This window comes from Nyctereutes procyonoides, unplaced genomic scaffold (assembly GCF_905146905.1).
Source record: "Nyctereutes procyonoides isolate TBG_1078 unplaced genomic scaffold, NYPRO_anot_genome, whole genome shotgun sequence".
NCBI lineage: Eukaryota > Metazoa > Chordata > Mammalia > Carnivora > Canidae > Nyctereutes > Nyctereutes procyonoides.
In genome coordinates this window covers 59,895,419-59,913,813 of record NW_026575047.1, presented here as the reverse complement: position 1 = coordinate 59,913,813, position 18,395 = coordinate 59,895,419, and the positions used below count along the sequence as shown (strand labels likewise).

Genomic DNA, 18,395 nt, shown 5'->3' with positions numbered 1-18,395 from the left:
GCTTGGGGGATGCCTGGGTGGCTCAGTGGTTGAGCGTCTACCTTGGTCTCAGGTTGTGATCCTGGGGTCCTGGGATTGAGTCCTGCTCGGGCTCCCTGTGAGGAGCCTGTTTCTCCTTCTGCCTATGTCTCTGCCCCCCTCTGCCTGTGTCTTTCATGAATAAATAAATAAAAATCTAACCCCTCCCCCCAAAACTAGCTTATTTTCTTATTATTGAGTTTTAAGTGTTATCTATATATTCTGGGTACAAGTTTTTTGTCAGATATGTGACTTGTACATATTTTCTCCCAATGTGGCTTGTCTTCTCATTCTATTCACAAGTGAATTTTAAAGATCAGAAATGTCTAATTTTGGTAAAGTCCAGTTTATCCTTTTTTTTTTAATAGATTGTACTTTTGGGGGGTTATATCTAAAAACCTTTGTGTACTCAAGGTCATAAAGATTCATTTCCTGTGTTTTCTTACATAAGTTCTGTAGTTTAGATATTTAGTCTATGTTTTTTTTTAAATTTTTATTTATTTATGATAGTCACACAGAGAGAGAGAGAGAGAGAGAGGCAGAGGCATAGGTAGGCAGAGGGAGAAGCAGGCTCCACGCACCGGGAGCCCGACGTGGGATTCGATCCCGGGTCTCCAGGATTGCGCCCTGGGCCAAAGGCAGGCGCTAAACCGCTGTGCCACCAAGGGATCCCCTATTTAGTCTATGTTTGATCTTGAGTTAAATTTTATATATTGTGTGAGATGTGTATTGAAATTCTTTTTGGGGAGATGTGTGTGTGAATATCCAGTTGTTTCAGTTGCATTTATTGAAAAAATAAACCCCTGTCCTTTTTCTGTTCATTGCCGCTTGCACCTATGTCAAAAATTAGTTATACATGGATGTTGTAGAGGTTCAGTTCTATGTCTATGTCTATGTCTAGATGTTCAGTTCTGTTTTGTTGACTTATTTTTGTATTTTGATGCCAATAACATTATTTTGATTACTATAACAAAAAACCTAAATTTAGGCTATGGTAATTCTTTAACTTTGTTCTTTTTTAAATGCTGTTTTGAGTATGAGAATCAGCTTGTCGATTTTATGTAATAGCCTGCTTGGGATTTTGATTGCATTGACTATAGGTCATTGGGGACAGCCTCATAATATTGGATCTTACAACCCATGGATGTAGCATTTCTTTCCATGTGTTTAGGTCTGTAACTTTTCTCAATAATATTTTATATTTTCACTTTATAGTGAAAGCCTTGTGTATCTTTGTCATAATTATTCCTGAGTATTTTATATTGTTCATAGTGTCATAAATGGCATTTAGAAATGACTTTTGTTCCTTGCTTATTTAGAAATATTCAGGTTGCTACTTGCTAGTATATAGAAATACAATAGATTTTTTTAAGGGAACTTCATCTTTTTTTATTCTAATAGAAATACAATTTTTTCCCCTTCTATTACTCGTGAGGGGACATTTAGTCTCCAGCTTTTATAATTAACTGCTTTTATAATTATAAAAATATAATTAACTGAAATGTCCTCTGGCTTTACCATTTATTAGCTGTACGAACTGGGGCAAATTCCTGAGTGTACCTGTGCTGTTTCCTTTTCTGAGGTAGATGGAACAAACTGAGGCTTGACTGAAGTCTTGTTCTTTTCAGTTTATGTTAAGTAGGGGTTCCATGTTGATCTGCTTAATTTACAGCTCTTTTCATTTCACATTATGTCTGTACATTTTGAGACTGCCCTTTTGCTGTCAGCACAATACTCTGGAGAGTCATCCATGTTGTTGCGTGTTTTAGTAGTTCATTACTTTTATCACTGTGTACTATTCCATGGTTTTAACTAGTCAGACACTGAAGGACATTTGGATTATTTCTGGTTTGGGGCTATTAGAATGAAATCTGCATGAATATCAGTGTATAGGTTTTTGAGTCTGTCTTGCATATCTGGAATAAACCCCCTTTGGTTTTACAGCTTTTTTTTTTTTTTAATTGTTTATCTGCTTTTTAGCTGTCCTCATCTTTTAGCTCTTTATGGTCACTTTAAGTTTATTTTGCTATTGTCTAGTTTCTTGATCACCTCATTGATTTGAGGCCTTTTGTTTTTCTTAACATAAACTTTTAGTACTATAAATTTTCCTCCCAGCACAGCTTTCGCTATAGCTCACAAATTTTTTATATATTCTCTTTCTTGTATTTTTATGTATTCTTTTTTTTTTTTTTAATGATAGTCATACAGAGAGAGAGAGAGAGAGAGAGAGAGAGAGAGGCAGAGACATAGGCAGAGGGAGAAGCAGGATCCATGCACTGGGAGCCTGACGTGGGATTCGATCCCGGGTCTCCAGAATCGCGCCCTGGGCCAAAGGCAGGCGCCAAACCGCTGCGCCACCCAGGGATCCCTATTTTTATGTATTCTTAAAATTCCCTTTCTCAATAATATTTTATATTTTCTCACTTATGGGTTTTGACTTACGGGTTATTTTCTTTGTACTTTGTGGGATTCAGTTTGCTAAAAAATTATTTAAGAACACATCTCTTTGTTCATGATGGATAGTGGTCTTTTCTTCTTTAGTAATGCCTCTGTCTGGTTTTGGTATCAGGGTAATGCTGACTGTATAGAATGATGGCAGTAAGTGTACCCCTTCTTTTCGTTGGGTATAAATTTGTGTATAATTGGTCTTCTTTCAGTAGAATTCATTAATGAAGCCATCTGGGCCTAGTGTTTTCTTTGTGGGGTTTCTTCCTGTCTTTTAACCACAGATTTAATTCCTTTAGTAGATAAAGTTTATCTATTTCTTTTCTAGTATGATTTATGTATTTGTTTTTTTAATAATAAATTTATTTTTTATTGGCGTTCAATTTGTTAACATACAGAATAACACCCAGTGCTCATCCCGTCAAGTGCCCCCCTCAGTGCCCGTCACCCATTCACCCCCACCCCCCGCCCTCCTCCCCTTCCACCACCCCCAGTTCGTTTCCCAGAGTTAGGAGTCTTTATGTTCTGTCTCCCTTTCCGATATTTCCTACCCATTTCTTCTCCCTGATTTATGTCTTTGATAGGAGTTGCCCTTTCATCTGAGTTGTTGAATTTATTGGCATAAAGTTGATCTCAGAATTAGCTTATTTTCCTTTTAATATTTGTGGAATCTGTAGTGATGTAATTTCTCTTATTCCTTATATTGATAACTGTATCATCTTTTCCAGTTTGTCTAGAGGTTTATCAACTTTATTTTTTCAAAGAAATTTATATTTGATTTTTCCCTATTGTTTTTCTGTTTCCTGTTTTACTGATATGTGCTCTGTCCTTGTTAATTTGTTTCTTCTTTTGCTTTAATTTGTTCTAGTTTCTTATATTAGAAGCTTAGGTCATTGATTTAGGATCTTCCTATTTTTCTAGGATAGCCATTTACTTTTCTCTCCTTGATTTATTGACTTTGCTATCATTATGTCAATTATCTTCTTTATCCCCTTGCTCTGAAATTTTTTGTTTTAAAATTTAATTTGATATTAATGTAGCCACTCCAGCTTTCTTTTGATCAGTGCTATATAGTATATAAACCATGCTATTCCATGTACCATGATAAAAATCTTTTTTATCATTTTATTTTTAATCTATTATGTCTTTGTATTAAGAAAAGCTTACCTGTAGGCACCATAAGTTGAATTTTGATTTTTAAAATTTGCTCTGACAACTGCTAATTGGGAATGTTTAGTCTACTTAAATTTAATATGATTATTATATTTTTTAAATCTATTATCATGTTATTTGCTTTCTGTCAGTCCTCACTGTTCATTGTTCTCTTTCTGCCTGCCTTTGAATTATTTTTTATATTTTTCTCCTTTGTTTTCCATGAGTGCTAACTTCCTGTGTTATCTTAGTGATTGCCTGATGGTGTATGTTACACACCTTTAACTTATTATAGTCTAATATTAGGTGATATTACAGTACTTCACATATAGTATATGAATCATATAAAAATAGCCTCTGTGCTAATTGTTGTCACATATTTCTGTGTATGTTGTAAACTTCACAACATTTTAAAATTAATTTTCTTTAAACATAAGGTTACCTATTCAAATGATTTAAATAATAAGAGAAGAAAAGAATGTCTCTACATTTACTCATGTAGTTACCTACCATTTCTAGTGCATATTTTCCTTCTACTTGAAGAACTACCTTTTTAATGTTTTGTAGTACAGATGTGCTGGGAATTTTTCCTTTCAGTGTTTATGTCTGAAGTAGTCATTATTTTGCGTCATTTTTGCAATATATTTTAGCTGGGTATAGGTTGACAGTTTTTTTCTTTCAGTACTTTAAAGAAGTCCCACTGTCTTCTGACTTGCATTGTTTTCATTGAGAACAATTCATTGAGAATTTGCTGTTGTTTTATCTTTGTTCTTCTGAACATAAATGTGTCTTTTTTTCTGTTTTAAGACTTTCTCTTTATCCCCCTGATTTTGAACAGTTTGATTACAATATATCTTGGTATACTTGTGCTTATGCTTCTTGGATCTTTGGATTTATAACTTTCGTGAAATCTGGTAAATTTTCTGCCACTATTTCTTCAAAAACATTTTCTTTCTGTACTTTTTGGTCTCCTCTCTCTTCCGAACTCTAATTGTGTATAATAGATCTCTTTAAGTTGTCCCACAGATAACTGATGCTCTGTTTATTTATTTTTACTTCTTTTATCCTCTTTCATTTTACAAAGCTTCTATTGCTATGTCTTCAAATTCATTGGTCTTCATTTTCTAATGTGCTGTTAATGTCACCAAACTATTTTAATTCCAGATCTTGTAGCTTCCTCTCTAGAAATTTGATTTGAATATTTTTATATCTTCCATATCTCTAGTTCTTATTTTGAACATATGTAATACAGATATAATGAGTGTTTTACTTTCCATGTTTACTGATTCTGATATATGTGTCAATTCTGGGTTGTTTAGATCCACTGAGTTTTCTTCTTATTTATGAATTGGGTGCTATTTTCCTGTCTTCCTGCCTACTTGGTAACTTCTAGTTAGATGCCATACATTGTGAATTTTACTCTGGATGTTGCTAGAGATTTTTGTATGTCTGTAAATCTTCTTTAGCTTAGGTACAGTTAGGTTACTCTAAAACATTTTGTTCCTTTTGGGTTTTGGCTTTGGATTTGTTTAGTGGCTTCCGACCTGATATTAATCTGGGGCTAATTCCAATGAATAATGAGGTCTTCATGTCTGACTGATGGGAGCAAGTGTTGTGCTGGTCCCTCTGCATTCTTCCAGCCTATGTTCTGGGCCTCCGGTCTTTTCATGTAGTTCTTTCTTTGGCTTTGGGATGTTCCTTCTCTTGTAGGTTACCCATCACCTTTTGCTACATCTTCAACTGGGGTGAGTGAGGGTACCTGTACAACTCCCAGGCACTTATCTGGGTAACTCTCTCTTCTCTGCTTCTGTTCTGTGAACTCTGCCCACATTGGCCTTCCTGCCTCTGAGCTGTGCCTCCTTTACTCAAATAGACCACTGGGCTCTACCTGATTTCCTTTCCTTGACTGAGGCCTGTGAACTCTTAGGGCAGTGATGAACTGGATTATGTGTCCAGTAAGACTGTTTATTGATGAACATCTTGTTTTCACTCCATTGTTCTGTTTTGTTTTGTTTTTTATCTTGCATTTCAGTGGTAAGTAACTATAGGCAGTTGCTGTATTTTCATAGCCTTTGTTTTCAGTTAAACAGCAAAGCTTTGACGAAAGTAACTTCTTTATATAAGTATAAATAGGTTGTTGTTGTTTTTGTTTTTGTTGGAAGACTATTAACCTAATACTTTTAATCTGTGAAATAGCAAAATGCAGATTGCAGTGTGTTTTAGAACAAAACTGAAAAAGTCAAATAGGAATAGAACAAACTCTGATCTTTAAAATTGATCCCAAATACTATTTTCCTTTTCCAGGTGTGCCTTCAGATGCTGATTCTTCTGCTGCCAGCAATAAAATCAATGGTGCAAATAATTCTAAGCCAAATCGCCCTTCTCTTGCCAAGATTCTCCTGTCACTAGATGGAAATCTACCCAAACAGCAGGCCTTATCTCATATACTTACAGCATTGCAAATCATGTATGCCAGGTAGGTTTGTTGGCTAACTTTTGAAATCCTAACAGTTATTTAAACTTTGAGTTTTCTATTTTTGGTTGATCAAATGTCTCAGAAAATGTTGTGTTATTATTGTCTTTAAATACTGTGAGTTTTAGGTCATATACCCTTAGATAGTGAATGAGGATTTTTTTTAAACAGATTTATTTATTTTAGAGAGAGAGAGAGCGTGCAGCTTATGCACAAGAGCAGGTGAGAAGGCAAAGGGAGAGGAAGAGGAGATCTCCCAACAGACTCCCTGCTGAGCATGAGCACTCCCCTCCACCCAAGAACATGGGGCTTGATTTCATGACCCTGAGATTACAGCCTAAGCCAAAATCAAGAGTTACATACATACCGAGCCACCCAGGTGCCCCTGTGCTTTTTAAAATGAGGGTTGAAATATGAATCAGAAATCCAAATTGGGAGTGCCTTGTGGCTCAGTTGGTTAAGTGTTCAACTCTTGATTTTGGCTAAGGTCATGATCTCAGGACCATAAGATTGGGCCCCAAGTGAGGCTCTGTGCTGAGTGTGGAGCCTGCTTGAGATTCTCTGTCTCCCTCTTCCACTACTCCTCTTCTACCCTTGCTCTCTCTCTTTCTCTTTTTCTGTCAAAAAAGGAAATCCAAATTTAAAAACATTTTTCTTTATGGCTCTAAGCATTGCTATTTGAGGGATGAGAGGAAGAATTAACTGATACAATATATAGTGATGTTTAAGACCATTTGTCATTCCCTTCATTCACACCCTTGATAAAGCAGAGTTTTGATAGTGCTTTTTCAATATTTTGCTGCTGTTTTCTCAGTCTGAGTTAGTTGCCCATCTATCATGTTATGGACCTAATAAGTAGAAATAAATTACACAGGAAAATTAGTTCGAGACCAAAGGCCAATTCTGTCTTTGAGAGGACATTTAGTCTTTGCTGTCTTGTGTGAGGCACCCTTGGTACACAGGTTGCAGTAAACATTAGTAAACAAAAAATTAACCTTAGGCTCTAACAACAATCCTAGAAAATTTCTCAGGGGAATCTGGGGGGTTTATTCTGGTCTAATTTTTATTTTTTATTTTATTTTTTCTTTTACCTGTCATCACTATGGTTATTCAAATAAATAAAATCGTAAGTAAACATATAGCTTTTAGCTGATGAATATTAGTTCAGGATTTTCCCAGAACTGCTTTATATATATCATATAAAAATGAGGGAGTCATTCAGTAAGTGTGTGTCCATCTTCCTGACTTTTCTATCCTGCAGTAGTGAAGGGCGGTTCACCACAGGCCTGGCTTTCTCTCCTGACAGAGATGCAGTGGTTGGGGCCCTCATGCCAGCTGGCATGATGGCCCCAGTGGAGTGTCCTTCATTCTCCTCCTCGGCACCTCCTTCTGATGTGTCTGCTATGGCCAGTCCTGTCAATGGAGAGGAATTTGTGCTGCCTGTTGATATTGAAGACAGACTAAGTCCAAATCCATGGCAAGAAAAGAGAGGAGAGGTAAAAATAAATAATAAAGCAATAAAGCGACATTAGATCAAAAAGGAAAAGGTAGCTAGCTACTTTGTGTTTAGGGAAGTATAGGATATTCTTTCACTTAATTCAGAGTGCTTTTGTTCCTACTGCTCTGATTTTTGGCTTGAGTTAGAAAATATTTAGTTTCTAAAGGTTCTTTTTAGTACTTAAATAGAAATAGATTTATTCTTTTAAGAAGTTGGTAAATGCAAGTCCACAGTCCTTTATCTGCAGTTCTGAAACCTTAAAGCTCTGAACGCCAAGAGTTTTTGTAACTTATTTTGGGGAAAAACTCAACTTGAAGAGATGTGAACTCATTTTAATCTCCTCCATGTGATCTTTTGTGAATATTAATACATTTTCATGTGAATATGAATGTGTTTGACTTTTCAGGGCTACCCTCTACCCCACTGGAGCTGGTGATACAAGCACTTTGTTAACCTCTATAAAATATGGGACATTCCAGTTGGCCTAAGGGGTTTCAGATAAGGCTTTTTAAAATTGTGTAGGAAGTGTGCCACACTGCTGAGTTTTTACTCTTCCTATATACTTTTAAACTAGGTGATCTCTTCTGAGGATGCTGTGACGCCCTCTGCAGTGACCCCATCTGCTTCCTCAACTTCTTCTCGACCATTTATCCCAGTGACGGATGACCCGGGAGCTGCCAGCATCATTGCAGAAACTATGACAAAAACCAAAGAGGTCAAGCAGATTTCTTCTTTAGCGTTTTATTCTGAATTAATTAATTAATTAATTAATTGATTGATTATTTATTTATTTATTTATTTATTTATTTATTTATTTATTTTTATTGGAGTTCAACTTGCCAACATATATCATAACACCCGGTGCTCATCCCATCAAGTGCCTCCCTCAGTGCCCGTCACCCAGTCACCCCCACCCACCGCCCACCTCCCTTTCCACCACCCCTTGTACATTTCCCAGAGTTAGGAGTCTCTCATGTTCTGTCACCTCTCTGATATTTCCCACTCCTTTTCTCTCCTTTCCACTTTATTCCCTTTCACTATTTTTTATATTCCCCAAATGAATGAGATGATATAATGTTTTTCTCCGATTGACTTATTATTATTTGATTTGATTTGATTTGTTTTTCTTTTATTGGAGTTCAATTTGCCAGCATATATCATAACACCCAGTGCTCATCCCATCAAGTGCTCCCTGAGTGCCCATCACCCAGTCACCCCCACCCCCCGCCCACCTCCCTTCCTACCATCCCTTGTTTGTTTCCCAGAGTTAGGAGACGCTCATGTTCTGTCTCCCTTTCTGATATTTCCCACTCACTTTTTTCTCCTTTCCCCTTTATTCCCTTTCACTATTTTTTATATTCCCCAAATGAATGAGACCATATAATGTTTGTCCTTCTCCAATTGACTTATTTCACTCAGCATAATACCCTTCAGTTCCATCCACATCGAAGCAAATGGTGGGTATTTATCGTTTCTTTCTTCTTTTTTTTTTTTTAATATTTGTTGTTTCTAATGGCTGAGTAATATTCCATTGTATACATAAACCACATCTTCTTTATCCATTCATCTTTCGAGGGACACCGAGGCTCCTTCCACAGTTTGGCTATTGTGGACATGGCTGCTATAAACATCAGGGTGCAGGTGTCCCAGCATTTCACTGCATCTGTATGTTTGGGGTAAATCCCCAGCAGTGCAATTGCTGGGTCGTAGGGCAGATCTATTTTTAACTCTTTTTTTTTTTAAATTTTTATTTATTTATGATAGTCACACACACACACACACAGAGAGAGAGAGAGAGAGAGACATAGCCAGAGGGAGAGGGAGAGGGAGAGGGAGAGGGAGAGGGAGAGGGAGAGGGAGAAGCAGGCTCCATGCACCGGGAGCCCGACGTGGGATTCGAGCCCGGGTCTCCAGGATCGCGCCCTGGGCCAAAGGCAGGCGCTAAACCACTGCGCCACCCAGGGATCCCTATTTTTAACTCTTTGAGGAACTTCCACACAGTTTTCCAGAGTGGCTGCACCAGTTCACATTCCTACCAACAGTGCAAGAGGGTTCCCGTTTCTCCGCATCCTCTCCAACATTTGTTTGTTTCCTGCCTTGTTAATTTTCCCCATTCTCACTGGTGTGAGGTGTTACCTCATTGTGGTTTTGATTTGTATTTCCTGGATGGCAAGGGATGCGGAGCATTTTCTCATGTGCTTGTTGGCCATGTGTAGGTCTTCCTTTGTGAGATTTCTGTTCATGTCTTTTGCCCATTTCATGATTGGATTGTTTGTTTCTTTGCTGTTGAGTTTAATAAGTTCTTTATAGATCTTGGATACCAGCCCTTTATCTGATGTGTCATTTGCAAATACCTTCTCCCAATCTGTAGGTTGTCTTTTAGTCTTGTTGATTTTCTTTTGCTGTGCAAAAGCTTCTTATATTGATAGAGTCCCAGTAGTTCATTTTTGCTTTTGTTTCTCTTGCCTTCATGGATGTATCTTACAAGAAGTTACTGTGGCCAGGTTCAAAAAGGGTGTTGGCCTGTGTTCTCCTCTAGGATTTTGATGGAATCTTGTCTCACATTTAGATCTTTCATCCATTTTGAGTCTCTCTTTGTGTCTGGTATAAGAGAACGGTCCAGTTTCATTCTTCTGCATGTGGATGTCCAATTTTCCCAGCACCATTTATGGAAGAGACTATCTTTTTTCCGGGGGATAGTCTTTCCTGATTTGTCTAATATTAGTTGACCATAAAATTGAGGGTCCACTTCTGGATTCTCTATTTTGTTCCATTGATCTATGTGTCTGTTTTTGTGCCAGTACCACACTGTCTTGCTGACCACAGCTTTGTAGTGCAACCTGAAATCTGACGTTGTGATGCCCCCAGCTATGGTTTTCTTTTTGAATATTCCCCTGGCTATTCGGGGTCTTTTCTGATTCCACACATTTCTTAAGATTTGTTCCAACTCTCTAAAGAAAGTCCATGGTATTTTGATAGGGGTTGCATTAAATGTGTAAATTGCCCTGGGTAACATTGACATTTTCACAATATTAATTTTTCCAATCCATGAGCATGGAATATTTTTCCATCTCTTTGTGTCTTCCTCAATTTCTTTCAGAAGTGTTCTGTAGTTTTTAGGGTATAGATCCTTTACCTCTTTGATTACGTTTATTCCTAAATATCTTAGGATTTCGGGTGTAATTGTAAATGGGATTGACTCTTTAATTTATCTTTCTTCAGTCTCATTGTTAGTGGATAGAAATGCCACTGATTTTAGTGCATTGATTTTGTATCCTGCCACACTGCTGAATTGCTGTATGAGTTCTAGCAATCTTGGGGTGGAGTCTTTTGCATTTTCTATGTACAGTATCATGTCATCTGCGAAGAGGGAGAATTTGATTTCTTCTTTGCCAATTTGAATGCCTTTTATTTCTTTGTTGCCTGATTCCTGAGGCTAGGACTTCTAGTACTATGTTGAATAGCAGTGGTGAGAGTGCACATCTCTGTCGTGTTTCTGTTCTTAGGGGAAATGGTCCCAGTGTTTCCCCATTGAGAATGATATTTGCTGTGGGCTTTTCATAGATGGCTTTTAAGGTGTTGAGGAATGTTCCCTCTATCCCTACACTCTGAAGAGTTTTGATCAGGAATGGATGCTGTATTTTGTCAAATGCTTTCTCTGTATCGAGAGGATCATATGGTTCTTCTTTTTCTCTTGCTGATACGATGAATCACATTGATTGCTTTATGAGTGTTGAACCAGCCTTGTGTCCCGGGGATAAATCCTACTTGGTCATGGTGAAAAGTCTCTTAATTATTGTTGGATCCTATTGGCTAGTATCTTGTTGAGAATTTCCTGGTTGACCCTTTCATCTTTTAGCAGGATGGTCCTTAACCTGCACGTTTTGAAATCCTTCCAAACTTCTTCTTGTGATTTAGTTCTAATTTCAAAGCATTATGGTCTGAAAATATGCGGGTGACGATCCCAGTCTTTTGGTATCGTTTAAGACCTGTTTTGTGGGGGATCCCTGGGTGGCTCAGTGGTTTAGTGCCTGCCTTTGGCCCAGGGCGGGATCCTGGAGTCCCGGGATTGAGTCCCGTGTCGGGCTCCCGGCTTGGAGCCTGCTTCTCCCTCCTCCTGTGTCTCTGCCTGCCTCTCTCTCTCTCTCTCTCTCTCTCTCTCTCTCTCTCTCTCTCTCTCACTCAAAAATAAATAAATAAATAAATAAATAAATAAATAAATAAATAAATATCTATCTATCTATCTATCTATCTATCTATCTATCTATCTATCTTTAAAAAAAAGAAAAGAGACCTGATTTGTGACCCAGCATGTGGTGTATTCTGGAGAAAGTTCCATGTGCACTTGAGAAGATTGTGTATTCACTTGCGTTTGGATGTAAAGTTCTGTAAATATCTGTGAAATCCATCTGGTCCAGTGTATCATTTAAAACTCTTGTTTCTTTTTGTCCTTAGAAAACCTGTCGATTGTAGAAAGCGCTACATTCAAGTCACCAAGTATAAGTGTATTATCTATGTATGTCTTAACTTGGCTATTAATTGATTGATATACTTGGCAGCTGCCACATTCGGGGCGTACATATTGATGATTGTTAGGTCCTCTTGTTGGATAGATCCTTTAAGTATGATACAGTGTCCTCTTCATCTCTTACTACAGTCTTCGCGATAAACTTTAGTTTATCTGATATAAGGATGGCTACCCCTGCTTTCTTTTGAGGACCATTGGAATAGTACATGGTTCTTCAACCTTTTATTTTCAGGCTGTAGGTATCCTTATGTCTAAAATGAGTCTCTTGTAGACAGCAAATAGATGGGTCTTGCTTTTTTATCCAGTCTGAAGCCCTATGCCTTTTGATGGGGTCATTAAGCCCATTCACGTTCAGAGTTACTATTGAGTGATATGAATTTAGTGTCCTTATGATACCTATTCAGTCCCTGTTTTTGTGTATTGTTCCCTTGGACTTCCTCTATTACAGAATCCCCCTTAGTATTTCTTGCAGAATTAGCTTCGTGGTCACATATTCTTTCGGTTTCTGCCTATCTTGGAAGCTCTTTATCTCTCCTTCTATTCTGAATGAGAGCCTTGCTGGGTAAAGTATTCTTGGCTACAGGTTCTTCTCCTTCAGGACCTGAATATATCCTGCCAGCCCTTTCTGGCCTGCCAGGGTCTGTGGAGAAGTCTGCTGTTAATCTAGTATTTCTCATAAAAGTTAGAGATTTCTTGTCTGTTGCTGCTTTTAGAATCTTCTCTTTATCTTTGAAATTTGCAAGTTTTACTATTAAATGTCGAGGTGTTGAGCAGTTTTTATTGATTTTAGGGGTGGGATCGCTCTATTTCCTGGATCTGAATGCTTCTTTCCCTCCCCAAATTAGTGAAGTTCTCAGCTATGATTTGTTCAAATGCATATTTTGGGCCTCTGTCCCTTTTGTCACCCTCGGGAACCCCAGTTAAACATAGATTTTTCCTTCTGAGGCTGTCATTTATTTCCCTTAACCTATCCTCATGATCTTTTAATTGTTTTTTTCTCTTTTTTCCTCAGTTTCCCTCCTTGCCATCAGCTTGTCTTCTATGTCACTCACTCGTTCTTCACCCTCATTAAACCTCTTCGTTAGGACCTCTAGTTTGGATTGCATCTCATTCAATTGATTTTTAATTTCTGCCTGATTAAATCTAAATTCTGCAGTCATGAAGTCTCTTGAATCCTGTATGCTTTTTTCTAGAGCCACCAGTAGCTTTATAATAGTGCTTCTGAATTGGCTTTCTGAAATTGAATTTTAATCCAAATTTTGTAACTCTGTGGGAGAGAGGGCTGTTCGGATTCTTTTGTGGTGAGTTTTTCCTACTAGTCATTTTGCTCAGTGCAGAGTGTTGAAAAACAAGTTGTACTGGAAAAAGAAAAAGAGAAAAGAGAAAAAAGAAAAAAAAAGATAAAAAAAAGGGGGTGGGTGGGAAGCAAACAGAAAACAAAAAATAAGGGTGAGTATCGTCTGATTCTATATACTGTAAATCCCTTGTCTTCCCTTGGAACTTTCCAGTGCTGCTTAGTCAAGAACTTGCTTTTCCCCTGTCCTTCTAGCTGGTCTTCTAGGGGGTGTGGGGGGGCTGCAGTGCTGATTCTCAGGTGTGAGCACCTTGGGGAGCTGCTCAGCGCTCTGTCTGGTGCATGGCTCAGTGGGAGTTGTTTATACTGTGAGGCCACTGTGAGGCTCAGTGGGGGTTGTTTATCCTGTGAGGCCCCAAGAAGAACAGCAACAGTAGTGATGGCCAGCTCTCCAGCCCAGGAGTCAGCTCTTGCAGGAACTACCACAGCTCCCAGTCCGCAGGGGCCTGGATGCTCTGGAGGCGGGGGCAGCTGATCTGCACAGCTCAGGGCTGCCCAATGGCAGGAGCGTCCTTGCTGTCCTGTGCCCTCCGGCTTCTGCCTGTCCTGGGGGTAGCGCCGAGTCCTGGGCTGTGTCTCCTGGCACCCTGGGTTCCGGGGCCTGCACTGCTGGAATCGCGCTCCTGGGCCTAGCCAGTGCACGCTGCAGCCCTTTAGGGAGCTAGGCCACGGTGTATGGCGGGCTCTCCCCCAGGGCACAGGTCCTCTGTTAGTGCCCCTCAGAGCCTGACTGCATCCCTGCCCCTCCTGGGATCCTGCTCCAACTCCCTGGGGTATCTTTCCTCCGGGAAGATTGGTGAAGCTCCTGCTTCTCTAGGACGGGGCTTTCCTCTCCTGGGGGCATTTGCCTCACCCCGGCTACTTGCGGGTCCCCTCCCCCTTGGATGCTTTTTATGTCTTTATTTTTTTTTTCCATCTTCCTACCTTGATAGAAGCACGGACTCTTCTCATTGTAGCATTCCAGCTAGTCTCTCTTTGTATTCTCTCATTGTACTCTCTCATTGTATTTCCAAATCCCATTCCCCTGGGTTCTCCAGTTGTTAGCATTTCTGAACCATTGGTGGGGAGCTACAACAATCCTCACTTATTTCTCAGGGCTTCAGTGTGTATTTCCTTAGTGTCTAGATATTAACATTGATCCAGTATTACTTTCTAATCCACAGATCTAATCAGATTTTGCTCATTGTCTAATAGTATCCTTTATAGGTCCAGAACCCATCTCAGGATCGTTCATGTGTTGTCTCTTTAGTGTTCAGTATGGAACATTCTTTAATTCTTCCTTTTGATGGATATCACAGGAAGGTTGTAGTGTTCTTTTCCATGTATCCCATCGGGTGTGTGCATTGTTGATTTCCTGCATTACTGGTGATAGTAATTCTTATTGCTTGGTTAAGAGTGTCTGCCAGGTTTCTACACTGGAACTTAATACGAGTGTGTAAGTAAGTATTCAAGGGGAGATATTTGAGACTGTAAATAGGCATTAGTGCCTTGTTCCTTATCATTTTTAATTACCAGTTTTTAGTATCTATTGATGATTTTAGCTGAATCCATTATTACTGTGGTAGTTGTCACATGGTGATTTCTCAGATTTCATCATTCCTTTTTTAATGTAATTTTCTCTGTTCTTTTGTGAGAACTTCCCTTCTCTTTTTTGTCTATCTATGTAGGTATAGATTCTTGGGGTACCATTTCACTCAAAAAATGACATGCATTTCTATTATCATTTGACACCCAAATTGTCTCAGACATGGCATCATTGCGAGTCCTTTTTGGCACAACAGCGTGTTCCAGACTTACTTTTGCTTACCCTGCCCCTGCTCTGGAAGCATCCATTTCTCCAAGTAGCCCTGGTTCCTTATAGGCATCATCCAGATTATTATACCCCTATATTCCTGTCATTTCAGTTTTTATTTGATTCATGAATTATGGCAAAGTAATTTTCATATTAGTGTTAGGTTAGTATTAATCACATATATTGTATGTGGTTTATATATTCCATTGAATGCTTTTGCTGCTTTTCAGTGAGTGAGATTCTGTAATGTTATCGTTTCTGACCAACTTGATTTAACAATTTCCTGGGTCTCCATGCAGAGGTAGGAGCAGGGTCTGTTTCTTTAAAGGGAGAAACTAGGGCAGCCCTGGTGGCTCAGTGGTTTAGCGCTGCCTTCAGCCCAGGGCATGATCCTGGAGACCCAGGATCGAGTCCCACGTCGGGCTCCCTGCATGGAGCCTGCTTCTCCCTCTGCCTGTGTCTCTGCCTCTCTCTCTCTCTCTCTCTCTCTCTCTCTCTCTCTCTGTGTGTGTGTGTGTGTGTGTGTGTGTCTCTGCCTCTCTCTCTCTCTCTCTCTCTCTCTCTCTCACACACACACACACACACACACATAAATAAATAAATAAATAAATAAATAAATAAATAAATAAATAAGTAAATAAAACATTAAAAAAATAATAAAGGGAGAATCTGTTACTAGCCTGGAGAGGTGTGGTTTCCGGGGCTGCCTAAGTCCATGAAACTTATACTTTAGATATGTCCCATTCCCCTTAAGTTTCCTAAGTGGGGCTTGTGCTTCCTCTTGCTTGTATTTACGTATTCTTTGAGTTTATGGTTAAACTGGTTACTGTTTCTTAATGTATCATTCCTCATTTTAATTGTTGGACTTTTTAGGATGTTGAAAGCCAAAATAAAGCTTCAGGCCCAGAACCTCAGTCGCTGGATGAGTTCACCAGTCTGTTGGTTGCAGATGACACCCGAGTCATGGTGGACTTGCTCAAGCTATCTGTGTGCAGCCGGGCAGGTGACAGAGGCAGGGAAGTGCTTTCAGCTGTGCTGTCTGGCATGGGTACCGCCTACCCACAGGTAAGCCATATAATGCATGCTGTGGGCCTCCTCTCCAAGGAATGTGCTACTGTTGACATCACACCTTATCTTGTACTTGATTTTATTCTGAAGATAGCAATTTGGAAGGACTCCTTGTAAGCAAGTCCTTTCTGTCAATATGCTGCACTTGTCCTCCCAGTGTGCCTGTGGGTATCATTTTGGTACTTTTTGTCATTTAGAAATTTCTAATTTTTATCAAGTCAGATCTACCAGGTTTTTTTTCAATTTTTATTTTTTTAATTGATGGCTTCTGGATTTTGTATTATGCTGAAAAAAAATGCTTACCTACATGACATTATGTAAGGAAATTTTCCCAAGTTTCTTCTGGTTGTTCTTGTGATTTCATTTATTATATTTATATTTTTCAGCCATCTGGGATTTATCTTTTTTAATATTAAAAAAGATTTATTTATTTTGGGGGTGGAGAGTGTGAACGAGTCAGGGGGAGAGTCAGAGGGAGAGAATCTCAAGCAGACTCCCCTCTGAGCATAGAGCCTAAGATAGGGCTCCACCTCATGATCCTGAGATCATGACCTGAGCTGAAACCAAGAGTCAGAAGCTTAAATGACTGAGCCATCCAAGTGCCCCATCTGGGATTTATCCTGATATAAGGGTTCCCTAAGGTAAGGATCCAACTTATTTTTTTCCTAGATGGCAAGCATGTCGTCTGACACCAGATTATGGGATAATCTATCCTTTTCTCAATAATTTGAAACTATTTTAATCATTTTAAATTCCTGTATATATTTGGATCCATTTATGGACTCTTTTCTATTAACCTAACTCTTTATGGGCTAATACTACAGTGTTCTAACTATGATAGCTTTAAGTAGGTTTTTATATTTGGTAACACTAGATCTAATAGGATTTTCTGCTGTGATGGCAATGTTCTATGGCTGAGCCATTCATTGTGATAGCTTCCAGTCATGTGTAGCTGTTGGCCACTTAAAATGTACCTGAGGAACTGAAGTTTTCATTTTATTTAACTTTAATTTAAATTTGTATAGCCACATGTGGCTGGTTTGGGATATAAAGTCAATATTGTATCAGTATATCTTAGAAATTGCATTGATCAGTCCTAAATTAAGGACTTCTGTGTCAGTAGCCTTGCTCTCTGCCTTTTTAGACCTGGCCACATCAGGGAGTCTGATGCCATGTGCTCTGTACAGATGTGTAATCTGTGTTTCTCTGGGTCCCATATCACTACCACCCAAATGAGAGGGTACTTAAGTATAGTTGAGTGGTCTTGAAAACAGTAAATGGTTTGGTAGTTAGTAAATCATTTGGGGCTTGTTGCCACAAGCAAAAGTTTAATTTTTTTTTTCTTTACAAGTTTATTGCATTTGTGAGAGGAAAGGATATGAACGAGTACATGTATTTAAAGTAACAGTGCCCAGCATTTGTTGCACACATATCTGCCAGGTCCATTTCTGGTATGTTCTTAGTACAGAGGGTAGATGTTGGTGTTCTCTGTTTACAGATAAGGAAACTGAGACTCTTGAGAGGCTGTTTCTGGCTCATAAGCACCTAGGTTGCTGATGGGTGGGAGAAATGGTATTGGACGCTGAGTGCTCTGAGGGCAGATCCACATCTATAACCCCTGTGTCATCCTCTCCTGAGAAGGTTGTTAGTCTCTCTGATGGGTTTTACAGAGGAAGATTGTGCAGCCCAAAAGACCCCTGATGGGCTATTCAGTAGGTGTTCGGTAATACTAACATCTCTGTCTCAGTGACACACATCCACACCAGGTTTAAGGGGAGACAGAGGCAAAAATAGGATTGTCTTCAAAATGTCCTGACTATTGGCAAGATGCTAATCCTATGTCCTATCCTGGCCTAATATTTGGAATTCTTAAAAGAGAGATGTATGAATTTATAGTCCTAATACCTGGATGGCAGTGATACTAGTTTGTCATTAATAAAAAACTGTTTAATAAGCTTATCTGTTATCTACATATGAAGAGAAATAGAGAAAAAAAATAATTCCTGAAAAGTATGGAAGACAGAATACTTCTGTTTCTGAATTTAGAAAATTTGTATGTTGTTTTTG

General features: G+C 38.8%; 1 protein-coding gene across 4 annotated transcripts in view; it reads left to right on the top strand.

The window, feature by feature from the left end:
* Positions 1-18,395, top strand: part of HERC2 (HECT and RLD domain containing E3 ubiquitin protein ligase 2) — a 235,293-nt gene that overhangs the window by 169,385 nt on the left and 47,513 nt on the right. For all 4 annotated transcript variants that reach the window (XM_055326875.1, XM_055326874.1, XM_055326876.1 and 1 more), the window contains 4 exons: positions 5,920-6,091; positions 7,395-7,584; positions 8,161-8,301; positions 16,134-16,325. In XM_055326875.1, the coding sequence (XP_055182850.1) occupies positions 5,920-6,091; positions 7,395-7,584; positions 8,161-8,301; positions 16,134-16,325 (695 nt within the window). The remainder of the gene's footprint in view (positions 1-5,919; positions 6,092-7,394; positions 7,585-8,160; positions 8,302-16,133; positions 16,326-18,395) is intronic.